General features: G+C 38.1%; 6 protein-coding genes across 8 annotated transcripts; 2 read left to right on the plus strand and 4 right to left on the minus strand.

Moving 5' to 3' along the window:
* Positions 1-361: 361 nt before the first annotated feature.
* LOC6633106 (epidermal growth factor receptor kinase substrate 8) lies at positions 362-5,508 on the minus strand. Its single transcript, XM_002055777.4, has 7 exons — positions 5,380-5,508; positions 3,012-3,411; positions 2,721-2,959; positions 1,630-2,317; positions 1,178-1,562; positions 768-1,108; positions 362-705 (listed from the first exon to the last, which is right to left on the minus strand). Exons 2-7 carry the CDS (start codon positions 3,408-3,410, stop codon positions 610-612), a joined length of 2,148 nt encoding a protein of 715 aa, XP_002055813.1. The 5' UTR covers position 3,411; positions 5,380-5,508; the 3' UTR covers positions 362-609.
* A 1,253-nt stretch (positions 5,509-6,761) lies between these two features.
* Irc (Immune-regulated catalase) lies at positions 6,762-12,484 on the minus strand. The gene is made up of 11 exons (XM_032432865.2): positions 12,180-12,484; positions 11,403-11,511; positions 9,990-10,320; positions 9,747-9,939; positions 9,507-9,685; positions 8,867-9,441; positions 8,662-8,809; positions 8,419-8,586; positions 7,410-7,527; positions 7,181-7,343; positions 6,762-6,951 (listed from the first exon to the last, which is right to left on the minus strand). The coding sequence occupies exons 1-11, from the start codon at positions 12,289-12,291 to the stop codon at positions 6,918-6,920; spliced, it is 2,130 nt and encodes a 709-aa protein (XP_032288756.1). The 5' UTR covers positions 12,292-12,484; the 3' UTR covers positions 6,762-6,917.
* Positions 12,485-14,940: 2,456 nt separating this feature from the next.
* Sf3a1 (splicing factor 3a subunit 1) lies at positions 14,941-18,231 on the plus strand. The gene is made up of 7 exons (XM_002055779.4): positions 14,941-15,150; positions 15,242-15,406; positions 15,468-15,639; positions 15,693-17,161; positions 17,217-17,395; positions 17,778-17,948; positions 18,011-18,231. Exons 1-7 carry the CDS (start codon positions 15,042-15,044, stop codon positions 18,110-18,112), a joined length of 2,367 nt encoding a protein of 788 aa, XP_002055815.2. The 5' UTR covers positions 14,941-15,041; the 3' UTR covers positions 18,113-18,231.
* On the minus strand, positions 18,152-21,249 carry LOC6632487 (xylulose kinase). Of its 2 annotated transcripts, XM_002055780.4 has the most exons (6): positions 20,950-21,243; positions 20,180-20,301; positions 19,290-20,117; positions 18,938-19,159; positions 18,688-18,877; positions 18,152-18,615 (listed from the first exon to the last, which is right to left on the minus strand). In XM_002055780.4, the coding sequence occupies exons 1-6, from the start codon at positions 21,010-21,012 to the stop codon at positions 18,379-18,381; spliced, it is 1,662 nt and encodes a 553-aa protein (XP_002055816.1). In that variant the 5' UTR covers positions 21,013-21,243; the 3' UTR covers positions 18,152-18,378. The 2 variants fall into 2 exon arrangements, with proteins under 2 accessions (XP_002055816.1, XP_015025940.1); XM_015170454.3 differs by lacking the exons at positions 18,152-18,615; positions 18,688-18,877 and having other exon boundaries at positions 19,043-19,181; positions 20,950-21,249.
* A 694-nt stretch (positions 21,250-21,943) lies between these two features.
* EMC2A (ER membrane protein complex subunit 2A) lies at positions 21,944-25,005 on the plus strand. Its single transcript, XM_002055781.4, has 4 exons — positions 21,944-22,112; positions 22,258-22,666; positions 22,728-22,884; positions 22,945-25,005. The coding sequence occupies exons 1-4, from the start codon at positions 22,079-22,081 to the stop codon at positions 23,224-23,226; spliced, it is 882 nt and encodes a 293-aa protein (XP_002055817.1). The 5' UTR covers positions 21,944-22,078; the 3' UTR covers positions 23,227-25,005.
* LOC6632234 (uncharacterized) lies at positions 24,282-25,748 on the minus strand. Of its 2 annotated transcripts, XR_011416274.1 has the most exons (4): positions 25,582-25,748; positions 25,070-25,513; positions 24,515-25,004; positions 24,282-24,444 (listed from the first exon to the last, which is right to left on the minus strand). XR_011416274.1 is itself a non-coding variant. In XM_002055782.4 (3 exons), exons 1-3 carry the CDS (start codon positions 25,629-25,631, stop codon positions 24,566-24,568), a joined length of 933 nt encoding a protein of 310 aa, XP_002055818.1. In that variant the 5' UTR covers positions 25,632-25,747; the 3' UTR covers positions 24,282-24,565. The 2 variants fall into 2 exon arrangements, 1 of the variants encoding a protein (XP_002055818.1); XM_002055782.4 differs by having other exon boundaries at positions 24,282-25,004; positions 25,582-25,747.
* Positions 25,749-27,196: the final 1,448 nt, after the last annotated feature.

A 27,196-nucleotide genomic window follows, 5' to 3' on the forward strand; every position in this document is an offset into this window, starting at 1 on the left:
TGCTACTTCCAAAATTCAATAGCCAAACCCACATATGTGTCAAAATAATTTATTCAATGTAAAACAAGTAAGAGGTTCTTGTCCGGATCTTCCGACTAGGGTATACCTTGAACCCTCTCATTCCTACAGTAAGTGCAGCACGCGCTACCCGCTCGTTTGTAGTAGAGATAGTAAAGATAGATTTTTCAAAAAAATGATTCCCTTGGCAGAGTTTGAAATTGACTGCATTACTTGCTGCCGCCTCGACTCAAAAGCAACAATTTAGTCTTAATAAGAAAAAAAAAAGGAATTAAAATAGCAGCACAAAAAACAATAGAATCGCAATTGCAATACTGTTGATAAGATTTAAAGAAGACGCGGATGTGGTTTATACTTTGTATTTTTATGTAGCATATATGTACAGACATATTTCAAATTTTTATAATAAATGAACGGAACATTATTAATAAATAATTGGCAAAACTTAAAGGGTTCTTTTGAATAATATTGACTTAATATTTTAACACCATGTATTCGTAACGCTTATTTCGATCGAATTGTTAAACTCAATCTTCCATGGAACTGGGTATAAGTTTCCTTCAAAGTAAACATAGAGTAACGTAAGGACGCTTAAAATACCTCATTCTGATCACCGTTTGATTGATCAGCCTTTTGCCTAGCACGAGCAAGTTTAGCCGACAACTCGGATGAACGAATTGTTTTGTACTGTGAAAGATAACAATTAGAAATGCTCAATAGTGTGTTTAATGATGGCTGAATATCTTTACCTCGCAGAAGTTTTTCTGTAGCACAATTTGTGATATGAGTCGACGGCTCTCCCGCTGGCCAAAATAACTCTCGATGGTGTGGGGCGAAAGCGCAAATAGTTGTTCGCCACTGAGCGTATGCAGTCGCTTGATAATGTTGTCAGAGAAGCCCTTTCCGCGCAGCCATTCCTCCACCTCCCTGGGCTTGGAGTTCTGGTTGATATATATTTCAGGTGTCTTAAGAATTTCGAGGTCCCTGCGATGCTGTCTCTGCTGAAGCATGATTCTCAGTTCATCGTTAACATCACCCTGTATAAGGTACGTCTCATCATCGGCATCGCAGTCATTTCGAGCGCGCATTGCTGTTATAGAAAAGCCCACAATTTTATTGAAATTTAGGCTACTAGTGAATAAGTAAATTTAAAACCCACCTGCAAGTGCGCCAGCTGCGGCCATGTTTCGTTTCAAAGTCCCACTTGGGGTAGGAGTTTGGCTCTCACTAGCCGGAGGCATCGGTGGTGGGATGGGCACATTCGGCATTGAGTAGGAACGAGGCATGTTTTTGGAAGTACCCACCGGTTGCTGAGACTCACGCTCAGCAGCTGGCACATACATCGCCATCGTATTACGATAAAGCGGATTATTGTTCTCTCCTTCTCCGTTCTCCATAGATACAGAGGCCAACGATTCATTATCGCGAGCATTCCGATTAGGTACGTGCTCGAAATTGTATGGAACTAACACGGTATGCGGTACGTAGCCAATGCTTCCGTAAGAATTTCGCGCCTTCCACCAATTTCTGGAGTCGTCAATAATCTGCATATGTTATAACAAAATTTGTATTAATATTGTTGAGAGATTTAATAAAAGGCTTCGAATGTACCTCTAGATATTCGCCCTTTGTAACACTTAATTCCTTATCGTTCGTGGCCTTCTTATTATAAGCCACCTCTGCGATATTAACGTTACGGCTCTGAAGACGACTTAGCCAGGTGCGGTTGCTTGCTGGACTTAGGGGTATGGGTTCTGATGGGAATGTTTGTGTATTCTTGATCGCAGGTGCTAAGTACTGCACCTCCTCATCTACTACCCAATCTGGCGACCAATCGTCATAGAAAATGGGGTGATATACCCCAACGTGATCTTTAAACTGATCCTTTGGTACTGTCCAATTTGGGCCCAGACTAAGCCACAGGCTTTTCTCATTAGAGTCCAATGTACAATTCAGAAAGCCAATTGTTTCTCGGCGCAATAGTGGATTTACGACGCTCTCCGGCAAGTGAGCACCGGCGTAAACATCGTTGCAAACGTTCACAATAGTTTGCAGAGAAATGAAAACATTGTGAATTGGATCAGCGCTTTTGCTGAAATGGTTCTGCAATTTGACCGCATAGTTGAGGGACAACTTAATTTTGGCTAATATGTCACAGAACTCGCTCTCGATTGGCGGACGCGATCGTAATACCAGTAGGCCTTCTCCATGAGGGTTATGCTGATTTTTACGAGACTCTAACTCATGCAATGCCTCGGCTGCATAGTGTAATCTTGCAATAAATCGTTCCACATCCTCGCTACGTTAAACAAAATTAAGAAGAAACCAAAAAATATTAGTTAGACTTATTCAAATTGAAAGTTAGTTAAAACCTGAGGTATCAATAACATATCAAAGAGATATTTTTCTTAACATTTTTGTTTGATTTTAGCCCAACAGAAAAGTGCGAAATATGCTTTAATTTCAAGGGCCCCGAATCCAATGATTTTTACAAATCAATGAAATATTAATTTGGACTGATGTACAATGTAAAGCTGGAGGACTGAGCTGCGGCTTATAGAAAACAAGTTCTTCCCTTTGATAATTCGGTTGAGATCGAAATTACTTACCATATACAAATAAGGGTGAGGACTTTCGTTAGGTTTAACTTTTCTAACTTTTCTAACTAAAGCTAAACTAAATACAAAAGAAAGATAACATACAAACAGTGATTGAGCACCTGCACATCGCGATCGGTTTGCTCGCGATCTTGTGCATTTTTCTCAGCGGCAATTCCTGCCACGGCCGCTGCTATCCCGTATTGATCCTTAGCCTGTTGATTGGCGGGACGCTCGGGCTTGGGCAAGCGTATGGGCGTTTTGTTCCGGTCCACTGTGACTGTCGAGCCGCTGCTCAGCTGACGCAGGTCTTCCACCAAATGTACTGCATTTACGTCACTAACCTATTGAAAAGAATTTTACATACTGGATATTGTTACAAGACTCTTAACTCACTTGGAAAATGTGCATTTCAGTATTGCCCAAGGAGATTCCCGCAACAGAAAAAATCAATATATTATTGTATGTTTCCAATGGATCGTCGCTGATAAAGGCTGTTGGCTCCGTTATTAGACTACCCGGAAAGTTCTCAATTTCTTTCATATCCTTATTAAGCATGAGCAGCCATTGGCCATTGAAGCACATATACATCTTATGCGGCCAGATGCCACCCGTCTTATCTAACTCAATTAAGAGTTTCATTTTCTCTTTTGGGTTCTTGACTTCAGACTCATTTTTCAATTTAAAGGTGACCAAGTGCTCCAAGGCATATGTAGGCTTATTATCATTGTTGTCGTAGCCGTCATTGTGCTTATCACCGGAATGAGCACCATTTTCATAGCCGTTGCGGAGCATGCTACTTTAAGGCAAGTTAAAGGGAATTAATATTTTCACAAAAACACATATACTCATTTAGTTGTAAAGTTGTACTCTATCTATCACCGCATGGTCCTCTATCAATTAGATATTAATTTAAATGAGCGCGAATCCTATAAAGTAGATATTTTTTAAACAGTATCAAAGACGATATAGTTAAACTGTCTGTTTGTTTATCTTCACGTGTCTGTAAGCATTACACATCGTAATACAAGTGTTGTGAATGTAGGCAGTACATTTTTCGAAGTCGGCAAGGCTTAACCACTACCACAAATTGCTGCTAAAAAACGATCGGTCAAAAATAATATTCATTTATACACACTTTTTGCAGACGTTCTCGATATTAGCTCAATTTAGCACTTAGCCAAGCACGCATTTCTGGCGTACCTTACCAACATCGGACTACTGCCCTTAACACATACCTAGAACCCTATTGTAATATTTCTTAAGAAACCCCATAACAGTACCACACTCACCCAACATAAAGAGTGTTTAATTCACATGGCGTTATAAGGCTATAGCCTGAGAGAACTATACCATATATAATATTAATTACAATTATATAAAGGAAAGAATGGTATTTTTCTACACGTTGAAGGTTAGTTACCCTTGTAGAATTATGACTAAATGCACTATAAAATTTAATGCTGCGTGGGCCGCCTTAACGTCCATCCCTTTGCAAGTCTCAGTTAAAAATACCTTATCAAGAATAAACGAATGAAAGGAGGATTGTGAACCTCCTTATTGCTGATCGCTTAAAAAAATATAAAAATTTTCAATAAAAAACTCATTTTTGATCGATTCTTTATAATTGATATTGTACAACGACAATGATAAGATTTTGTTCATTTTTAACTGCTCACATATAACTTCCACGGGTCTTTCGTACGGCAGCCATATGATATTGTGACCGGCACTCAAAAATATTTTGTGCATAAAAATAGCAGCATTATGAAATGATATTGGTCGGAAACATCTCCGCCGTCACACTTTTCGTTTGGTTTTTGTCCAATGTCCGACTTACTGTTTAGCCATATGTGCTAGAGCACAATTTTTGGATGATATTTAAACTGAAGACTTGAATAATATATCGTCAGACAAAGTGATCAAATTTGGTGGACATACCCCCAAACAAAACGCAAAATCGATACTTCCTTAAGGTGCAGCTGAAGCTCTTTACAAGGAGAACAAAGTATTGTTCAGTCGGTCGCAGCCAAATGGAAACTTCCTACTTGATTTGTGCCGATGTACAAAAATGAATATAATCGGGCTATGCTTTTGTGTTCTATGAATATTCACCTACGCGTAACCACCAGGGATCGAAAATATTTTAATGTCCTGTAACCTGGTTTGACCATTGCAATGCGACAAGAGTTCTATTCGGTTGCTAATGCGTTTAACCAACTCCGTGCGACTGATTCTTAAACGAAGTAAATTTCAATTTACAAAAATCCGTACCAATAAGTTTGAACATATATAAATATGATGATTTATTAGAAAAACGAAAATATATATTTATTTGCGGGGTATTGTTTCTGCAATACACCTGTACGCTTGTGAATGTCGTGACTGCCGTGCTGATTAGATAAACGCCATATATCGCCTGGTTATGCTTTGCACCTTATTGTCAATGCCACAGTTTTCCAGTTATCGCATTTTGGTAGAAAATTCTTGGCAAATGAAGCAATTTTTATAAACCGCCCGTTACATAAACCATTTGTTTAAAGGTAAACCAACATATCGTTAGTCCCTAATGACGGTTAAGTCGTTTTTTATTTTTTCAAACTTTTTTTTTGTCATGACATCATTACCACATGCGATAATGACATCCATATCGCCTTTATCTTGCAGATCTTGATTTATTTTGTATATCTGCCGTTTTCTTATCGATCGGTTAGCGAATGACTTATTCTATTAATACACATACGCGAGATGAGCAATGCTTTACCTTAGAGGAGATATTCAGGCACTGAGCTGCTCTTTCAAAAACTTCCACTCTCGACACGCCGCGAATCAAAGTTGAACTAACTGCCAATGGCAATCTCCCAATGGAGCGATATCAGTTGGTTCTCTGCGCAGCGACTATTAATTGATTGCTCGAAATTGTTTCGGGTAAGTCTTATCTCTCCGTACGAAAAAAAAAACACTTTTATCTACCTGTTCTTTTTATACCCTTAACCCATTGAAAATGGGGTATCAAATAGGGTATAATGGTTATCTCCAAATGTATGTAACGAGAAGAAGGAAGCATCTCCGACCTTATAAAGTGCATATATTCTTTTCGATCTCGGAAACTATAGCGGTAAGAGGCTTGAAGTTGAATCCTGGTGCCCGTGCAGCACGCGTTTTTAATATTTAAATTTTTTTCAAATTAAAAAAATGTTGTAATCAAATTTAATCACCAGTATTTCCCATAGTGTGTGGCTAAGGGAAGAAACAGCCCCGCCGCAGCCGCAGCGTAAACTGCGCAACAGGCGGCGTGTGCGTGTGTATGTGTAGAGGAGTTTAGGGAACCCCCTAGTCGGGCAGACCCAAGTTTGGCACGCAAACTTTTGTTATTGTTTTCATTGCTGCTTATTGACGCCGCATATTTTACTAGCAACATTATCAAAAAATAGTCAACACCGATACTCACACATATATATTTTAGGTATATTTATATAATAGATATGCTTTCGACCAAATAACGCCTTAGCAATCAGTAGCAAAGTGCCATTTAATAATCAAATCAGGCATTGAAATCTAGACCGATATATATAATATTCTAGAAGCAACAATACAATTTTCCCAAAAAACAGGATGTCGATATCGATTCTTATCGATTGCTTGAAAATGGTGTAAGTTATCGATTATCGGAAACAAACTCAATCCTCGCAGGCACTAGGAGGACCTACAGCTACTTCAGCTACTTATTTCAAGTTTCTAGCTCTTAAAGGTTCTGATATCCTTGCGTTCATACATACGGACAGACAGACAGACGGACCTGGCAAGGTCGACTCGGCTATTAATGCTGATCAAGAATACAACACATCTTACATACAACATGCACAAATACATTATACGCTTTTTACCCATTTCAATGGGTTCGGGGTATAAAAATAGTGAGGTAGTATAGCATTCCCACTTTGAGTCCGGATATAAAAAAGTTCTTATAAAATATGAGTATTCTCGAGAAATATAAGGAATTGAGCTATTAAACGCACCTGTGTGCCAAATATAAAGTCTCTTAGAATGAAACGTTTGTACATACGGATGGAGAAACATATTACATTTTATATATTAACTACAACTACATGGGTATATTTTGAAAAAGTACAAGTAACTAAAAGATTATATTTGTTAAAATATTTATTGAATAGTTCAATGATATTTTACAAGTGGCTGCGTAATCTGGCGTATCAGTCAAGATTAGGAACATCACCTCAAATCATCTTTGTATAAATTGGGTTTCTGTTTTAATTCGTTTTCGCGTCTGCCATCGCCAAATTATAGCACATCATCACAATTAACCAGGCGATTGCTGCAAATGAAAGTAAGAAATCAATCATTATACGTATGTAATTACTTTGGTCGCTTATCACACTACCCCTTAACTGAATATTAAAAGCAAATCAACTTTTTTGCACTGCATCGTGACTCAGAGCTGCCTGTCTTATTGATAGCGACTTTTGTTGACATGTGAGTTGAGATTTGCGATTGTAGTTGTGCAACAAGTACATTTCACTAAGACGCACTTCAGCAACACTCACCTGTCGGACTGCAATCGGAAGATATTTTCTGGTACAGCCTCTACATTGGAGTTCAGACACAACAATTTGGTACCGTTTATGGAACTGTATGCATTTAGTAGATTGGCATGAGCTTGCGTTTGCTGCTGCTGATGACGCTGATGTATTTTAGAGAATTGCTCAGCTGAAATGGTTAATTTTCATGGGTTAAAGCATACTGTATCTGTAGAAATTATTTCCAGTCTCTTACCCAATATACAATTAAAGGTTGGCCCAACAGTTCCGGCAATAGTCTGCTCCGAAATGCCTCCAATTATAAGGTCCACATCTGTCCAGCTCTTGTACACGCTCTTTAGTTTATCCACGAGCTTTAATTAGAGTCAAATAATATAATAATAAATATTTATGTAAATGTTAATTTTATTAAAGTGAATTGAATGAAATTAAATGACGATAGCTTTAAAACTGAGAGACTAGTTCGCATCGAAACATACAGAGGGACAGACGGGCATGGCTATATCGAGGGGGCTGTTGATACGGATCATGAACATATATACTTAACGAAGATCTTTCCTTCTATGCGTTGCCGATTTCACGACAAAGCTATAATACAATATTAACCATGCAAGGGTATACAAAAACACTCATGTGAACATAATTATGCATATTTATACAAGAATTCTGTGTTCCTTAAGCGATCTTGATCAAATTTGGCTAAAATTGATGTGTGAATCGAATTTTAATATTAATATTTTTGAATTTGCTGGAAAGGGGGCGGTATCAAAAAAAAATGAAATACACTACATTTGTACACAAAGTAAGTAAGTAAGTAAGTATACATACTTAGCGCAATTCTAGTGGTCAACTTTAATGACTCTAGCTCAGAAGAGCCAGGAGAAGTGCTCAAAACCCCGTATTTCAATACCGATTTATGTTGATTGCCTAGAACGGGGCAAGTTTCGGAAGTTCTCTGAACTGCGCGCTGAGCTACCATCACAGCTGAGTATATATGCTATACTTAATGGGGTCGGAGATTCTCGATTTTGCCTATTACACACATTGGCACACAACGATTACCCGTTTTTGATGGGTTCAGAGCATAACAAATTGATGTTTTGAGTAACAGCCTTATACTTTTGTACACATGGAATCAAATATACTTGAGTCCTGAGCACAGCGGTCATAAATATTCAGCACCGTAATTATTCTAAAATGCATTCACTAGCTACCAAGCTAAGTGTGTAAAGTCATTTGCTTACCTCCTTTGGTATAAGCGGCTCAAAATCTTTCCAATCAGTAATTTTTGTCTTATTACTGCATGCCTCCAAATACTTGTAATAGGGTTGTAAGCCATGATCCCGACCTCTTTGAATGTCAAATGCCAAAATATCGGCATGCGCCGGTTTCGTCTGTTCATGCCACACAATCTGTAATGAGGTTTCAATAATATCTTAATTTGTATAGCAGAAAACTGAACTTTATCAATTGTTTTAAATACTTACAGAGCCTACATAGGAAGCATCCATTTTCATAGCCCGCTCGTGGAGTAAGCTTTGCAGGATCACGTTAAGCTTTTTGGCCGTATACCCTAGTTGGGGCTTGTATATTTCATTTTTTAGCTCAAATAGATTCGTTAGCGGCAGGATATTGCTGTAATGATCAGCAAAAATGAAAAGTATATTAACAAAAATATGTATATTGTCTTACTTGCTAACTCTCTTTGAGTCAACTTCATTATTGGTGGCTAGATCGTGCAGCACGTCTGGGAGCATTGAGAAATAGAAACGGATAGCAGCTACTCCAAATTCATTGGAAACCTCAAACAGTCGTTGGTCAGCAACTACTGGTGGTGTAGTAAGCACTTCAGCGGCGCTCTCCTCGCCTAGAACCTCTGTGAGCCACTCCCTCATGATAACTCGTCGATAAATATCGATGTTGACTGCCTTTGCCGCCTGGAATAGCTGCTCATCATTCCAGCCCTTGTTACGTGCCAGCAGCTCAGCGGCAATGCGATTGTGGTTGCGCATGAAGATTGTATATATCAGAATAGAGAAGGGATTGCTGTTAACACGCGAGTCCCCCGCCACAAAACAGGTGGTCGCATTTGCATTGTCGCTCCAAGCGCAGAAGGTGTGATATTCATCTTCTGAAGTCATGGGCAAGAGGCTTCTGTTCGAGCTGGACTTTAAGGTGCCGTTGATCAACGTGCGCATTTTGCGCTCTGCTACATCTGTGAAACCGTAAAGCTGGGACAGATCCAAAATGCCAGTCGCTTGGTTGAGCTGTCATACAAAAATTTGACCTAAGAACTCATTGACTGGCATTGATATTTCTTAAACACACACACCTGCTCAGCAGCCCCAAAGCTACAGCTCTCCCCCACAGCAAGGGCGCTTCTTACATAGTTCAGGCAGTTGGGCCAACTGTATTTATCATTGTGGAGAATTGGTGCACACAACGGATGATGGAAACGGGGCTGCAGATTGTTTTGATTACGGTTGCAGCATTCGATCGGGGATCCATTGCCTAACATAAGAAATGATTGTTATTGGCAATGCAGTATCTAAATAAATTTGCGGCCACTTACTCATCGACTGAGAAACTGTCTTGCTTAGATCATGCTCTATAAACTGTGCAAACTGAACAAGAACTAAATTCAAATTTCGACCATTATCTAGTTCACTCTTTGCCCTAGAGCCAGTTTTCTGCTCTGCATTTTCCCGATCATACAAAGCCATGCTTATGGACCAAGCAGCGGGTAGTTTATCCTCGTCGAACATCTGGAAACCAAATTACAATCAACAATAGCTCAAATTGAGTGTCCACTCACCTCGTGAAAGCCATCCTTGTAGTGGCGCGGCAGTAGACGCCTAAAAGCATAGTGGCCAGCGCGTGAACTGTGCAGTAATCTATCACACTCGGATTTGAGAGCGCTGCCCTCGGGGAGCGGCTTTGTCCGAAGGTATTCACGGCACTCATCACTAGAGATGCCTAGAGGGACACACTTGCTGTTATACATGAATAGACTCGCCTTCAGAATTTTTAGCGCAATGTCACTGTCAAGCTTCGTTTTTTCATTCGGTAAAGTATCCAGCAATTGAGCGTGTGAGAGGCTGCCATGCTGGACAGTGATGTCAGAGTTTAAGAGATTATCTTCGAGTCTATAATATGCATTTGAAATTGCAAAATAATCAGTAAGAGAAATTGATTTCATTCGTATACTTTTAATAAGCATAGTAAAGCTTTGGATAGTTTGGTTTAGATTGTTCAGCTACAATTAAAAATAGGATCTTGCTCGACAAAATTCGTGCTTAGTGAAGCTTGCAACTAATTCCATTGGTAAGATAAAATTATAAAAAAAATTGTTGATTATACAGCATCTCAGCAATCAGTTCATAGATGCAAAATAATAATATATAAAGCTAAATATTCAGTTTATCGCAATCTGGGAAACTGCCTGTTAACCCGACTTTTTAACCCCACACGATCATGTAATGAGATTATGTATAAACTATATATAAATATTTAAAAATATATAAAATGACCAGTTAACCTTATTTTCATACATTTTTGCCATGTAATCTAAGAAAGTACGAGTAGAACTGGTCAAAAAAGGTGAAAGCTCGATCCATCCGCAGACCCACATACCCGAAACCCAAAGTCGAAAGCTTATTCATTTTCAACTGGGTCAGGGCTTAAAAACAGGTCAAGTTAGGCTGGAAATATGATACATGATACACATGATAAATATATATATGAGGACTTGAGGTGCAAATGTATGTAACAGGCAGAGGGAAGCATTTTGGACCCCATAAAGTGTATATATTTTTCTTTTTGTTTGGCAACCTTCGGTTATCTTCGACACGACGAAGAAATTCCCATATAGGATACCGTAAACTTTCCTTTAGACAAAAGCTTTATATCCTAAAGATTGATGTAATAGAAGGTTACGATGATATTCTGATATTCCTCCTACTTTCCATAAATACTTTATAGGGTTGAAGGCGTTTCCACCGCTCTTCGCGACAAATTCATGCCCAATACAAGGATATAACAAGAAAACTGAAGCAAAAAAGGCTTTCATAAAGATTAGATATGAAACAAGTATATATATATAGGATAGGTAGAATGTTTGTGACGGCATCTCGGCGGTGGATGCAGTGCATCTCTAAGCGGGACTCTCGCGACTAAAGCGATATTACTCTTAAAAGCATACACTTATACAATTTTAATTAAATACAACCTTTTTTGTCTATTGATAGAGTCAATTCCTGAAGTTACGAACTCCATCCATTGAGCTGGCGAAATTCCATTTAAGTACTCCTTCACATTCTTGCTTAAAGTAAGATGAGCTGTAAGAAAATAAATCCAATTAGACTAAAGTTTTTAAAGTGAACTCTTTACACTTAGTGTAACCATGGGAAATAAGTAAAAATTGTTAAATAGTTTGTAAAAATACATGTAAAAGACAAAGATTCGACGAATTACTGTAAATGTATCCTTAATCAGAAGCAGTTCCACCTTCTTACATTGCAGAATAGGTGTGTTTTATATAATCAGTTCGTTTCTCCGAACTCGATAGATATCGATCTTCAGATTAGAGTTTTTGAACATGTCTCGGACTTAAGAAATGGTATAGATGCAAACTGCCTTATAAAGGTTATCGTATAGTATGCATTGATCAAAAATATATTCTTTTTTTTTTGATGACCATCCCGATAAAAACCAAATTTAATTTGGAGCCTCACGCTTTAGTTGAAAAACACGATCGAATTACAAGTCCTGAAAGTTTTATAACAAACGAAGGAACCATGCTGCTATTTTATATATGAATATGCACGCAAGTTTACATACAAGATTATACATGCATAACGTTTGAATACGTAAATAATAATTTTAGTGTTATTTATTGATTATATACAGATAAATATTAATAATCATGCATCCTAGAATACGGTTTACAGAATATTAACACTTTTTCACTTATATTTGCAATTGCATTACTCTAAAATAAACTTACATTGTGGAAATTCAAGCACCTTAGCACTATTGCCGGGTCTCGCTGCTAGCGTCAAGAGTATTAGAAAAACGGGCAGGCAAAGATAAATAGGTAGCCCCATTATGAATTTCATATTTTTTAATATTGGCTTGTCCACGAAATTAATCTCAAAAAGTGACTACGAAAACAAGATTCGTTCTATCAACACAAACATTAAGTAATATACAATTGAAGCCACTTCACAGCTTGTTGATAAGAAATGTAATTGCGCTTCAACGATGCTAATCTCTACCCAAGCCGCTCAGTGGTATCTCTCGGGCGGTTCGTATATTACTGAACGATATGCAAATCTCAACAGACTACGCAGCTGAGCTGCGCTTAGTCATTATCAGCAGAATGAGTACTCATCGAACACTCGAGAGAAGAGCAAGTAGTAATGCTCTGATTGGAAGCTTGACTTCGATATACCCTTTACACAATGTTGCATTCTTCACAAGCTTATTAATCAATGGTCCAATCTAAAAAATTAGTATTAAGCTATCTATATTGTAAGAGATTCAAATTTTAATTTTAAATAGATAGTTTTATATTTCGGACCGTTTGTTTATTTGTATAATTTTTAAAATAATTTTCTATGCATATATATGCATGTTTAAGTTTTCATGTTGACATTATCTTTTCTAGATATAATATACAGAATATTTTTACTATGTTTATATTTGTCTAGTAAATTTCCATACGACACTTTCGTGAATAGGGTATTCATAGGTCTAAGCGGAAAATAAAATAATATAAACTTTGTTTTGATTCTTCGCCAAATACGCACATATGTACACTCTTGTACTTACACTTATTTATGGATGATCTTTCTTTGTTGGGGACATTTAAATTTATTATGTATAAATGTTTATATTTGGATACACTGAAACTGTACAATTGCGATAATCATGCTCATACAAAGACAGTATACTTACATATGCATGTATGTATGTGTGTGGCTTTAAATACATGAAATATAAACTTCGCTTTGTATACAAAGCAGTTATTCAAACGCCACCAACATACAAATGAATATATGGACAGTGGTCGGGATAATTATTTTAACAAGACAAATTTTGATATATTTTTATTTTTCAAACATTTTTTTAATACAATATTGACTACACAAATTGTATATATTCATTTTGTTTTACGCATATTTAAATGAACGTTATCCAATTGTTATTCAAATTAAATATGCCTGCCACTAAACATCCATGCATAAATACTGATGTACATATATGAACAAAACATACGTGATGATGTACAAGTGCATATTAATATGCTTCTGGCAATGCATGTGAATTCAATTTTTAAATGTTTATCTTAATTCAAATATAATCTCAATTTGTATTAAAGCTCGCAGGAATTTTAATTGAGCTTATACAAATTACATATATTGTATGCATATGTTGACCAACTGTGTGCACAGCAATTTTAAATTTTTATATTACATCCTCAAAATTGCTATTATACCCGTTTGCTCCCAATATGTTTTCTACGACCTATCCAGCTTTGACGACATTTAATCATCTTTGTATTAACTTACAAGCCAATAACATTATAATTAAGAATATTTTTTGTTATAAGCTGTTTGGCTTTTTAAGCTCGTCTTCGGTAGAGCCAGCAGCAATTCCATTAGACATGGAATTATGAAAAGTTGAAGTTTTATTTAACATGTATTCATATTTATTTGTAAAATAATACATATTACCATATTTATGAGTTTATTTAAAGCTTTCCAGTTGAGTAAAGTTTGCACATGTATGTTTTAACACCAATAGTAACAGATAAGTTGTTTACATCAACAGTTACCGATAAATCTTCTACATCCGATCGCGGCCAAGCGAGTCTTTTGGCTCTTTCCATTTGGTGGCTTGCTAGATACACCACGAAGCCCCTATATGCTCTCCTTCCAAAGGCCAAAGGGGATCTAAATAGGTAGCTTTCTTTGACTAAGCACTTTTACTGAAAAAGCAAAGACTATAATAAATGTTTTGAATACAGTTAAGCCTAAAATATCCCGAATATTAAGAATTCCCAGTTGACACTTAAAAACTTTTACAACCTAATTTGATGGTTTAAACACAGAATGAAGAGAAACGCGCACTCAATATTCAAACCAAATGTGTTCGTTTGTCATCAAATGTCATTGTCATCAAATGTCATTGTCATTGTTACAGCACTACAGTATAAAAAAAATACCAAAATGTAGAAATGCATAGTTATTAACAGCAAGCAATTGTAATTTCGAAATATATCTTTCGTTATTCGCTTAAAATAAGATTCACACAATTTTCTATTAATTTAATTGAAATTAATGTAAATACTAGAAATAAGCCTATATTATTAAATTCCTCCAAAAGCCTATCTTACAAAATACCAGAAGTCTATCAAAATGCAATGAATATATATGGCATCAAATACGGCCACTTTATGAATCGACTTGGTGAGGTCGAGACTTAAGTTCGCACAACCAAAACATAATGATTAACTATATAAAAAGAGTAGTATGAAATAAAAATTAAAGGACCAGAGTTTTACATAATTTAATTTTATTTTATAATTTTATATGATAAAAGCCGCTGAAAAATTCAAAATAAGTTTATTTAGTTTTCTCTTAATTTAATTTTACTATTGACCCAAAATGCGGGTACAAAAACATCCATTTTGGTAGTATTAGTTTTGGTATTATACACTTAGAAATAAGTATTTGTAAGTTGTCTCGTAGTATTTTCATTCTTTCATAATACGGTCACACTTTAGTTAGCTGGGTTTTGCCGAGTTTTCGTGTTGATGCATTTATATATAAATACATAAAATAGCGTGAAGCAGTTTTTAACAATGCCTTTACTTGAAACGGATATCTCCAACGATCAGTTCAATAATGATCAATCCAAGCCAATGTCTGGGCCCATCATTGGCATTATATATCCGCCGCCGGAAGTTAGAAGCATCCTTTTACAAAACAAACTCTAAATACATATAATTATTTTAATCTGAAGGTTTTCTTTATGCTCAGTAAACTATATTTAACTAATTAGATATTGTTGACAAGACCGCTAGCTTCGTGGCTCGTAACGGTCCGGAGTTTGAGGCTCGCATCCGGCAAAACGAGCTGGGTAACCCGAAATTTAACTTTTTAAATGGAGGCGATCCGTATCATGCCTATTACAGGCATAAGGTGAACGAGTTCCGCGAAGGAAACGGCAAGTATTATTCCTTGGTCAAATATCGACTTGTATAGTAATGTGTTCCTTATTTAAATAGATTCCAGCAACGCCGCAGTAACTGGTATTAAGCAGCTGTCAGTGACGAGTGCGGCGCAGCAGAGGCAGCAGGAGCTGTTAAAACAGGTAGTAGAACAACAGTTTGTACCAAAAGAGCCGCCGGCGGAATTCGAATTCATTGCTGATCCGCCTTCTATATCTGCGTTAGACTTGTGAGTTGAAGCTGACCAAAATGATTCCTATAATGTTTGAGATTTTTTTTTAGAGACATTGTGAAGTTAACCGCTCAATTTGTGGCCCGAAATGGACGTCAGTTTCTTACAAATCTGATGAGCAGGGAGCAAAGAAACTTTCAATTTGATTTTCTACGACCGCAGCATTCACTATTTCAGTACTTTACCAAGCTTTTAGAACAGTATACTAAGGTACTTATTCCTCCAAAAGATCTTCTGGGCAAGCTGCGTACCGAAAGCGCACCCGGCCGCGCTAGTATGCTTCTAGTGCTGGAACAGGTAAAATACCGTGCCAATTGGCAACGACACCAGGAGGCGCAACGTCGCCGAGAAGAGGAAAAGATAGAACGCGAGCGTGTAGCCTACGCGCAAATCGACTGGCATGATTTTGTCGTAGTAGAGACGGTTGACTATCAGCCGTTTGAAAGCGGCAACTTCCCACCACCAACTAACCCCGATGAAGTCGGTGCTCGTGTGTTAATGGAAGAGCGTTTAATGGAGGAAGAGGGCGACATTGAAATGCAAATCGAGTCTGATGAAGAGGTAGATTCTCCATTGGTTAGTCACATGGACGGTGGTGTCAAACTCTCACAAATGGAGAATCGCGTAGGCATTCAAATGAAGAACGCTACGGCTTATGGGCAGCCAGCAAACGCAAAACGTGATAACACGCAGGTTCAGGACATGGACGAGGCCTCTAGTGATGAGGATACGCCAACTACAAAAATGCAGCCAACTGTCGCGCCCATGCTACCCCCCACACACGACAAGGTTGTGGTTAAAAAATACGATCCAAAGGCGGTCCAACCGAAGCCGGTGCCAGTGGCAACAGATGAATACCTTATATCGCCAATCACAGGCGAGAAAATCCCAGCCTCTAAAGTGTCGGAGCATATGCGCATTGGACTACTTGATCCACGCTGGGTGGAGCAGCGTGACAAGCACACAGTAGAGAAGATCAACCAAGACAATGTTTTCGCAGCAGGAACGGCTATCGAGGCCAGCTTAAAACAGTTGGCGGAGCGCCGTACAGATATTTTTGGTGTGGGTGATGAAGAGACTGTCATTGGAAAAAAGCTTGGGGAAGAAGAGACCAAAAAGGATGATCGCGTCACTTGGGACGGTCACACATCCAGTGTGGAAGCGGCCACGCGAGCAGCACGTGCTAATATCACGCTCGAAGACCAAATACATCAAATTCACAAAGTGAAAGGTCTGCTGCACGATGAAGAAAAAGAGAAAATTGGACCAAAGCCTGTGGGTAACAAAGCGACGCTTTCCGCGCCTCCGCAACCATTATCTTCAAAGAACCAACACACCAGCCACACAAATAGCCAGGCACAGCATCATCAAGGTGGTGGTGTCACTCATCACCATGCTCAGCACCATCATCACCAATCGCATCAGCAGCCGTCGTCGCTCCATCAACACCAGCAGCAGTCGCAACACAGCATGTCGCAGTCCAATCCAGTAATGATGATGCAGAGACCACCCATGATACGTATGTTACATACTTGACTTGTAATTTACATCTAATCGAATCGGATCTGTTTTAGCAACACCTTACGGCGCTGGCACTGGTGGCTACATGGGCATGCCATCTGGAAGCGGCCCGCAGCAAATTTCTCCTGCGCCGCCAGTTGAGTTAATGCCTATTGAGGATGAGCCTCCTACTAAGAAAATACGTTCTGAGGATAACTTGGTGCCCGAAGCAGAATTCATAGCTCTTCATAAGGTTGGTTATGACTTATTGATACATATATATATATGACGACTCATAGATGCTTTATTGTATGTATTAGTCGATGATAATAGGATTATGATATGTAAATATTTAAGATACTACCAGTAGTCAGACGGGCAGGATTGATTAATTTGACACTAGTGTTTTTATATTTATGTATATAGCTTTTTTGGTTTAGACCCTGACACATTTTATTATAAAATTTATTGCAAGTATGTTTTGATTTTGTGCAAATGTGTGGAGCGCAGGTAGAAGGAGGCTTTTCCGGTCGTGTGTATCGTGTAGGGTACCTTCTACTCGGGCATTCTCGACTGCAGAAAACTTACTTGTTTTAATACAAATTTTCTGAAAAATTATTAAAATTTTTTTGCAGAGCCCTGTAACCATACAGGTGCAGGTACCAAACACCGAGAAATCGGAATGGAAGCTTAATGGTCAGATGATTGCCGTTACACTGGCGCTAACCGACCCTATTGCAAACCTAAAGGCCAAATTGCAGGACGAAACAGGCATGCCACCTGCAAAACAAAAAATATTCTATGAGGTAAGCATTGCTCGACTTCGGATTTTACAAAATTCTTCGATTTATTTCGTTCTATTTTTCAGGGTATGTTCTTTAAGGATAGCAATACCATGGCCTTTTACAACCTGTTAAGTGGTACTACGGTACACCTTCAAGTCAAGGAGCGTGGCGGACGCAAGAAGTAACGAAGGAAAGAAATAAGGAGTTTGCTCCTTTTAATAAAATTCATTTGTAACATGTAAAAGTTTATTTTTGTGAATGCTTTTACAATCAATCAATATAAAAATGGTTAATCACAGAATAATTTTGTTAATTGCACTTTAGTTGTATATATCAGTATATAAAATTTGGAGTATGGAATGTGGTGTCCAAAGTGCTTGGGTGATATTCAATATTTAATTCGTGGAGCGCGGAGTTACAAAAGACGACCACGTAGGGATTATACAAAGGTTCAGTGAGCCAATTGACCTTCGAGAACGCGCGCCATATCCCTGTATCGTTGCAACATAGGCGTGTATACGGTCTCACTATCTTTATTCGGCTCGCAAACTAGCTTAAGGTGATTTGGCGTCTTGCTGAGGATGTAGTCGCGATAGCTGTTAATGGGTTCCCTCTGCTCATTCTTATTTAAATAGAAAGCATACGCTGCTCGATATGCGGCACCAAGAAGCGCCGCCTCACTTTCATTCTGTAACAGAGCAACGCATATAAGGAACACACTTAAAAAGGGTCTCTCGTAAACGGAAGAGGTATCACTCACTTGTTTGTAGACAGGTGCATTGAAAACATCAGCAATTACTTGAAGAATAGATTGGTTGACTGAGGCACCACCGGTAGCAAGGATTTTAGTCTGGTTGCCGAAGTGGAAGCCCATGTCCTCCGCAATAGCACGATGATGTAGCATTTGACCCTCCACTAATGCACGAATTTCAATTTGCGGCGAGCTAAATCTATTAGACAAGATACAGGAGGTTATAGGGGGTCACAAATGTTTCTTATCTTACACTCACTTAAGTACACCCTTTACGGCGTCATTAGAACTCGGATGGATGTCCTTGTTCCAGCGAAGCGTTCCTTTCGCCTTGGGTATGATTTCCATTTCGTTAAAGTGCAGAGCCATGTTGCCAAAATTACCACGTGGTGTAGAATCCAGCAACTCATTGAACTTCTCCCAGTTGCCGTCAGCCTCTGATTTATTCATCGCTTCGCGAACCATTGACCCGTTTCTGAAACTAAATTACGAAAGTAGGAGATCTGAAAAGAATGTCAAGCTGGTTTCTATATATTCTAACAAAAATACAAAAAATGTATCCACTTAAACATAGGGAAAATGCACTTTTTGTAAAATTATTGTATACATACCACAAAAGACCCATATATTCATGCGATTCCGTTGGATGGCATAGTACGTGTCCCTCTTCTAGATTAGGCGGTTCTTCCAGACTCATCATCAGCGTGTCGCTGGTACCTAGTGATATACTCAGCCAATTTCTGTCGACAAGCATTCCTGCCAGAGCAGAAGGATTATCGCCCGTGCAGGCAACGACTTTGCATGTAGGCGGAAAGCAAAAGCGCTGCACAAAGTACTCGCTGACATTTCCCAGGATAGAAAACCCACTCACTGCTTCACCCAAGCGATCCTCCAGATCGGGCGCACAAGCATTAAGGCAAGTTTTTGACCACGTTTTGTGGCGAATATCCAACAAGTTCATGCCTGAGCCATCAGCGTAGTCAATTGCCGCTACTTTCCCAAGGAACAGCGAAGCCAGAAAGCTGCTAACCAACGAGATTCTCTGCGCGTCCTCGTATGCGTGAGTACGTTGCTGGTAAATTTTTCGTATTTGTGGCCCCGTAAAGCGCGCATAGCACTTGGAACCAGTCATCTGAACCATTTCAGTCTGTCCACCAATGGCCGTTTCCATTTCGAAGCACTGCTTCAAAGTTGATGCGTCCATCCAGATAGGCGTTCTGTTCACCACAAACGCTGAATCGTCGATTTGCGCATGCAGAAACTTTTCGGCATCTAGAGTCTGTAGAGCAGCAATGCCGTGCTTTGACCAGTACAGGGAGCCATGCTGCTGGGCAGAGCCACTAATGGCAACAACAGTGCTCAGATCAACCTCCTGTATTACCAATCGATCCAGAACAATGTCCATAGCCTTTACCCACATAACAGGCTGAACAAAGTACCTAATAAGGTCTCTTAAATTAGATCAACGAACTTGAAATCCCATAAAATCTACTTGACTTACTCGAACTTATTTGGGCCCGGGTTGGCGCCTCCTGTGGTTCGAAACTCTGGTAAATCACTGTCAAATTTAACCTCTGCCGAGGCAATAACTTTCAGTTCGGCATTTAAGAGAATCGCCTTAAGCTGAAAAAATCAAGTTGTCAGTAGCAATCACAATCAACTATCGTTAGAAGACGGTCTAAAGGGTAGTTAGATGTCAATGCATTCGTCTGGCTATCCCAGCATATACATTTTTATAGCGTCGTATTTGCAAATAAAAAGTTAAAAATTATAAACTCCTAAAAAGTTCGCTAACATTTTATTTTGCCTACCTAATCTCTAAACAAACAACAAGAATCATTGACAAATGGCCCTACGCCCTATACTAAATTTTTGCACAGAAAACCTCCGAATTGGTCGGCGCTTAAGCAAAGGTATGTAGATCTGATGTCATATTAAGTTAGTAAGCAAAGGCTATTGAAAGGAAATAAACAGTTTGCGGAGGCACCTTGAAGATTACGTACAGGTTTACATATAAAAGTCAAGTTCGAGGGTACGAACTGAGCGATAAGCAAATTCTAAATATATATGCATATTAATAAAAATTTGTTTCTGATTAGAAGTGTTAGTAATTTTAGCAACAACCATTTGACCTTTTACAATAACATTTACTAGGCTACATCGACTAGGCACCATCCGCGTGCCGCGTAAGCAAGTGGATCTGAGGTGGTGTCTTCAAAGTCAAACAAACCGTACAGGAGCAAACCATAAACTTGCATGAGCATTTCTTACCTTTTGCGTACTCAAATCGAAGCCCAAAAATGTTTGTTGTGAGTCCTGTTCCTGTTGAGGCATTGTGTTTATATAGCGTTTGTGTTGATCCGCTTTTGAAATAATTATTTTATAGTCGTTTTCTAAGAATTATTAGCTTGCGTAAACTCTAAACAGTATCGTCCACTTGTGAGCACCTTGGGTTTGCTAATAAACTACCATTGACGCTTTGGAAGGAACACACACCCAACTGATTTAATCTTGGCGTCACAGGTGTAAGCATTTATTATTTTTTGTCGGATTGGTGGGATCCACGCTGTTCATCGATATTTTACTTTTATGAGTGGGGCTGATTCGATATATCGAACCATCTAATATCAACTCTGACAATCAATATATTGCATTCGAAGTAAAAGAAATTGAATATCCCCACTGTAGTGCTCTACAGTCATATAATATAGGAACTATTGTCCACAACTATTTCTTTTTCACTTATAAAATGAATATGACACCTTCAATGCAATTTCGGTAAGGGGTTGAGATTGCGCCAAAGCTAAATAATTATTGTTGGCTTGCTTTTTTCTTAATTGCTTTATATTTGTGAATTTGTTTGGTCACACTCGTCTTTATTTTCCTTTAAACTGTTTGTTTTTGTTAACAGTACTATTTGCTCATGACGTAAGAAGTATTGTATGCATTTATTATCACAAAATGGCAACAAACCCCCCAAGTGCATTGTTTTAAAAATATATGAAATCAACATTGAAAAATATTGGCGGGTATTTTCCGGTTTGTCCATAGAATGCTTGTGATTTAAATTTTAGTTGGAATCAATAATAATTCCATAATAAGAATAATATTGAAATTTTAAATATAAAATGGTAAATCAGCTATCATTTGCATTCAATTTCAGATTTTCTGTCTAGTTACACAAAAATAAAAGATTCTCATAAAAAATAACACACTTCAATAGAAATATAAAAAAAGTTACAGCCATTTACATTTATCGACAAGACATCGTATAAGAATATCGAAAAAGTACCAGCATAAGTATCGTGTACACAGTATGATTATTGCCTATCGATGTTTCTCTAACTCATCTATTATTTTACAAATTGACAATTAATAAATTACAATAGTTAAAAGTAAAATGTCGCTGAACTACGAAGAAATGAGTTGGTCAGGTAAATGTTCACATAAGAGACACTTACTATTAACTTTTAGTTGAATAAAAATGCTTTATACACCTATTAGAGCTGAATAGATTTGTAAATTTTGTTAGTACTTATTGATAAAATAAAATGTGTATTACGTGGAATATATTTTCAGATGTCCGAGATCAATTTAGAAAATGGCGCGAGGAGTCTGGACGACACAGCGAGGAGGTGGTACAATTATGGGTAGCCGTGCTCGAAGACAAAGTCCATAAAACAGGCAATGAAAGACACTTGATACTCGAGCAAGTCATTGTTGCTGCTTTGGATACCGCACGTTTCGACATTGCTACAAAGTGCACAAAGCAGCTCAGTGCCGAGTTTCCTGGTAGCTTGCGAGTGATGAAGTTTAAGGCCATGCGATTGGAAGCGCTTGAACAATACGATTCCGCCAACGAAGTATTAGATGGTATAATTGAGAAGGACGAGACAAATGCGGCGCCGCGCAAAAGGAAAATCGCCATAATGAAGGCACGGGGACTGCGCTTGGATGCCATAAAGGAACTAAATGCATATCTGAAAAAGTTGTGAAATATATTTTATATTTAAGTGAGTAAGTGCTAATTATGAAATTTATGTTGTTAGATTCATGTCCGATCAGGAAGCATGGCAGGAGCTCTGCAACTTGTATTTGAGCGAGGGTGAGTACGGCAAGGCCGCCTTTTGTATGGAAGAAGTCCTGCTACACAACCCCCACAGTCACCTGATACATCAGCGACTTGCTGACATTCGCTACACTATGGTAAGTGTGCATCGTCATATTGCGGCTCTTAACACTTTATCTACAACTTTATACATTTAGGGAGGAGTAGAAAATATAGAAATAGCACGCACGTATTACTCGCAGGCTATCAAGCTAAATCCTCACAATTTGCGAGCACTTTACGGTTTGTTTTTGTGCTGCAGCTTTTTGGCTAATTCGAAAGCTGTAAGCTTCAAGCGTAAAGAGTCTCAAAAATTGGCACAATGGGCACTGGAACAAGCATTGGACCACACCGCCAAGCGCTCATCGATAAATAACAATGACAAATGGATAACGTCATTGGATTCTGCATTTGGTACTCTGGAGATCAAGTCAAATTGACCTGCAGTTGCTGCTGATATAGTTAGCATAGATGCGTTACCCAACTAAACGTAAACTTTTCCAAATATGCTTTAAAACGTTACTATAATTTTTAAAGCAGTAACCACCATACCATATACACATATAATACATGTTCATGAGTTTTAATATAAGTGAAATTCAAATTGAATCAAAAATTGCAGTTTAGCCAACCTATATTTCATGTTATAATTTTGTTATTTTTTTTTGCCATCAGCTCGATCAACTTGTAAGCGTAGAGTGCATAAATGTGTATAGCTAGGAAAATTGGTAATTTAGCATTCATTGTCAGCCTCATTATTTGATGAATATCACATATTGCCGTACCAATCAAAATGTTCATCAAATTGAATGATCGTTCACGTATAATAAATATAATAAAATATAAAGTATTCTTGATCAGTTTGCATTGTTGCAGCCAGTATTTATAAGCGAATAGGCCGGATCAGATCTGTACATCATATAAACCAAGGTTGGTATTTCTTAGTTTTACTTCTCAAACTCAGCAATAACGAGCTGACTCCCTGAATATTTTGTTTTTAAATATAAGCGAAATATTGTGTTCCTTGTTCTGACCTTAGCTGAAATTTTGTTTTGTCCATGTGCATTTAAAGCTTGTGATCACTGATGCAGTGGACACATCTTTCCTTTTAATAATAATTTGTTTATCTTTGCTAGTTTAGCATGTTTGCATTGGTATAGGACAATAAGTAAAGACAAAAAAAAACATCATTTTAAATACCTATTTGTTACTTTTTCCTTCAACGCAAATAAATTGATGTACTGGTATTTCAAGTCCAAGCATTCGTCTGACAAATAAAAACATGAAACTTGCCCAAGTATATTCGCTTGGGCCAGTAGGTGTTCGGACCGGTGAATTCGAATGTATGAAACTCTCTTTTGCCATTTTCAATGAATTTTCAGCAAGGCTCTATTTGGGCGTCTCAATCAAATAATCTCACGTAGTTTAATATTATCATGAACTGAAAAGATGTAGCTAATCATGGTTTTTATGGAAATCAAATCAAACAGAAGTATTATTTTCAAATGTTTTGTTGTTGTTTTCGCAAAGCAATTTAAATCCATTACAATAAACAAAGCTTAGTATGTACACATTAATACATATGCATATAAATAGATTATAAATGTCTGTAGGTGAAATCGGGTGCAGTAGACTGCCAGCTTGGACATGACAAAGGCCTGTAAGCGGCACTGATAAGCACATGTTACCCAGCCGAACTATAAATAAAAGCCCAAGACACCATCTTACTGGCACTACATCTGCACAAGTCGTTCGCCAGTGTAATATATTCTGTAGATTTCAGTTTGAAGAGGAGCCACATCCGCTCTGTGCTTTCTTTCCCGGCTTAAGGCGAAAAAATTCCTTAAAGCTGATCGTGGGTGACGTGACCTTTTTGCCTCTACATGGCTTTTCAGATGCACTGGTTGATTCGTGCCCCTGTCCAATCATAGAGGCACACGAAGACGATGCTTCAGCCTTACGATTTCGGTTGACGTGGTCCGTGTTGCGATCTGCATTATTGAACGCATACCGTGATACACCGTCCAGGAACTTCAGATTAGGAAGAACTTGAAATATGTATTCGCGGGCATGGGCTGCAGGCATCTCGGAGCCCTGGTTTTTGAACACAGTCTGAATTCCAGGATTCCCCATGCAGGAAAGTTGTTCTAATGAGGTACATTGACGCTCTATGCGATGAATCCAGTCGGTTATATTGCAAATATCGCAGTTGTTTATCCTACACGATAAACATAGAAATAGTCACATGGCAATTACTTCGGCTAACTGATATTTCATCCTTACCACAAAATTTTTAGGTTGGGCAAGTAGGGGAATGTGTTGACATCTAGATTGCTATTGCGGTCCAAAATGAGCGTATGTAGTTCTTCAAAAAAAGAAAGAAATTTTAGATTCTGAAAATTGTTGTGACTGAGATCGAGAAATTTGGTCTGCGCAGCAAACTTGTCTGCCAGTCTTCGTGGAATGGTACATAAATTTTCGTAGGCCAGTGAGATTCGGTTGTCCTCCTCGAGCACGATGTCCGTAAAAGTCTCTTCGCTGCCGCAGCTGCTGTTCGATATAAGTCCACTGAACGAGCATGGATTGGGAGTGATCATCTTCTCCCCTGTAGTAGACGAAATGTACACGTCGTTAAAGTCGTTGTCTAGCGGAGGGCATGGATACAGCGACTCCAGCGACTGAATGTTAGCACACGTCTTAAGCACCTCTTGCAAGCGACAATTGTTGCTGTGTAAGGCATAACGATCAATAAATATAACTTCCACTCTAAACCATTACAAGTAATAGACAGATACCTAGAAAGATCTTCTGAGTGCGAACGGGCAGACGCTGATTCTTCAGACATGCCTGCACCAACTCATTACCAGATAATTAAATCTTAATTTTGAATAGCGTTTGCTTTCGTCAGTTTGGGTTCGCTGGGCTTAGGTCCAGTGCTTTCAGCAGACTGAACAAAATAATCACACAACACTCGCCACCCAGCGACAAGAACAGAGCAAGTGACAAAAGCGAAGATTTTGAGTCTTTTAGACTCAGTATATACATATGTATGTATGTACATACATACATGTATGAAAGTGCATATATATGCGCACACAATTACACATGCATATAAAGCAGCTACATATGTATGCTTGCACATGTAGGCATATCTCTTCGTATACAATCTCACATCGTAAAGCATCCACACAAGCGTGTTTACACAGCACAACAATAGGAGAACGTACTGCTTAATAGCCAGGGTTTCGTCTTTGTTTATACTCTACTTGTACTAGTTGGGGCATGACTGCACATTGACTCTGTTTCATCTGTATCGTAGGTTTTCTGCCTATGTACGATATAAATTAACGGTATATCTAGAATCTAGAATACTCGCTGTTCTCAGGCTTGAAGTTAAATAAAAGGCATATCAGCTCACATAAATCTGGGCGCATATTACATATTTTTGACAAAGATTATCAGTAATCTATCAAATTTGGTGGCCCTAAGGCTGCAGGAAATCCGAGACAGTTAGAAGAAGTTCCAAAATTTCATATTTTCTTTTTAAATTTATAAACAGATTATAATAAGGAGCGAGCTTCTCAAATACATTCTAATACATACGTTGATAAATATTCAGCCTTATGTCCTGGTTATGAGTATTTTTACGAGCACCAAAAAACTCAAAGCCTAAAAACAACCGAGCCCATTATATAGCTATTTTTAATAGCAATGAAAAGGGACGGATTTTCAGTACGACAAAAATGAAATCCATGTTTTTAAGCCTCCCCCGCCACATATCTTTCGATCGAACTGGAATCTTCATCCATAAAAGTATCACTTGTTTCTATATTCGAAGAAATATAAGTCTGAAAACTAGAACAATTTATCGATCTGTAACCATGACCTTCACATTGAGTGATGTTGAGGATTCAATTATAGCACTTACTGAATTTGGTTCTCCAGGCATTGATTAGTGGCTCCGAGAGCTCGAACTTCATTGGACCGACTTACAAAAGTTCATTTGTGGTAGGAAGCAACTCCAAGGGGCAGAGCAGTTATTGTTTAACAGTCAACATAATTTAAGGGATCGGAATTCTTTTAAAAGGCACTGAAGAATTAATTTACTGAAAAGCTAACAAAAAAAAGGGGCAGAAGCTTTATGAAAGTTCCATAAGGAAAAATTAACTTGAATATTATCATAGTATGACTACGCTAGTAATCTAATTAGAATAAGGAAAGTAGGATATAATTCGTTATTAAGGGAATTCCAGATATAAAACAGAATATACTTAGTATGTGTATACCATGCAGCTCATATTCTTATATAATATATATGAAAAAAATAATTAATAAAATAAAATTAAGATGAAACTATGTTTTTTTTTAATCTAGATAATTATCTTAAAGTCGAAAGACTTTGTTCAGGAG

The sequence above is a fragment of the Drosophila virilis genome, chromosome 2 (assembly GCF_030788295.1).
Source record: "Drosophila virilis strain 15010-1051.87 chromosome 2, Dvir_AGI_RSII-ME, whole genome shotgun sequence".
NCBI lineage: Eukaryota > Metazoa > Arthropoda > Insecta > Diptera > Drosophilidae > Drosophila > Drosophila virilis.

Bases quoted from the DNA above. Each gene is read 5' to 3' on its own strand.
- LOC6633106 (XM_002055777.4), bottom strand. From the start codon at position 3,410: ATGCTCCGCAACGGCTATGAAAATGGTGCTCATTCCGGTGATAAGCAC. The intron at 2,960-3,011 runs GTGAGTTAAGAG...TCTTTTCAATAG, and splicing joins CTGAAATGCACATTTTCCAA to GTTAGTGACGTAAATGCAGT. The intron at 1,109-1,177 runs GTGGGTTTTAAA...TTTCTATAACAG, and splicing joins CGCAGCTGGCGCACTTGCAG to CAATGCGCGCTCGAAATGAC.
- LOC6632487 (XM_002055780.4), bottom strand. From the start codon at position 21,012: ATGCCTCAACAGGAACAGGACTCACAACAAACATTTTTGGGCTTCGAT. The intron at 20,302-20,949 runs GTAAGAAATGCT...TGATTTTTTCAG, and splicing joins TCGATTTGAGTACGCAAAAG to CTTAAGGCGATTCTCTTAAA. The intron at 19,160-19,289 runs GTATGTATACAA...TTCGTAATTTAG, and splicing joins GAATATATGGGTCTTTTGTG to TTTCAGAAACGGGTCAATGG.
- Irc (XM_032432865.2), bottom strand. From the start codon at position 12,291: ATGAAATTCATAATGGGGCTACCTATTTATCTTTGCCTGCCCGTTTTT. The intron at 8,587-8,661 runs GTAAGTATTTAA...ACCTCATTACAG, and splicing joins ATGCTTCCTATGTAGGCTCT to ATTGTGTGGCATGAACAGAC. The intron at 7,528-8,418 runs GTAAGCAAATGA...CTCTAATTAAAG, and splicing joins AGCCGCTTATACCAAAGGAG to CTCGTGGATAAACTAAAGAG.
- EMC2A (XM_002055781.4), top strand. From the start codon at position 22,079: ATGTCGCTGAACTACGAAGAAATGAGTTGGTCAG. The intron at 22,667-22,727 runs GTTGTGAAATAT...TTATGTTGTTAG, and splicing joins CTAAATGCATATCTGAAAAA to ATTCATGTCCGATCAGGAAG. The intron at 22,885-22,944 runs GTAAGTGTGCAT...TTATACATTTAG, and splicing joins CTGACATTCGCTACACTATG to GGAGGAGTAGAAAATATAGA.
- Sf3a1 (XM_002055779.4), top strand. From the start codon at position 15,042: ATGCCTTTACTTGAAACGGATATCTCCAACGATCAGTTCAATAATGAT. The intron at 15,640-15,692 runs GTGAGTTGAAGC...ATTTTTTTTTAG, and splicing joins TCTATATCTGCGTTAGACTT to AGACATTGTGAAGTTAACCG. The intron at 17,949-18,010 runs GTAAGCATTGCT...TCTATTTTTCAG, and splicing joins AACAAAAAATATTCTATGAG to GGTATGTTCTTTAAGGATAG.
- LOC6632234 (XM_002055782.4), bottom strand. From the start codon at position 25,631: ATGTCTGAAGAATCAGCGTCTGCCCGTTCGCACTCAGAAGATCTTTCT. The intron at 25,514-25,581 runs GTATCTGTCTAT...TGCCTTACACAG, and splicing joins CACTCAGAAGATCTTTCTAG to CAACAATTGTCGCTTGCAAG. The intron at 25,005-25,069 runs GTAAGGATGAAA...TTTATCGTGTAG, and splicing joins CCCAACCTAAAAATTTTGTG to GATAAACAACTGCGATATTT.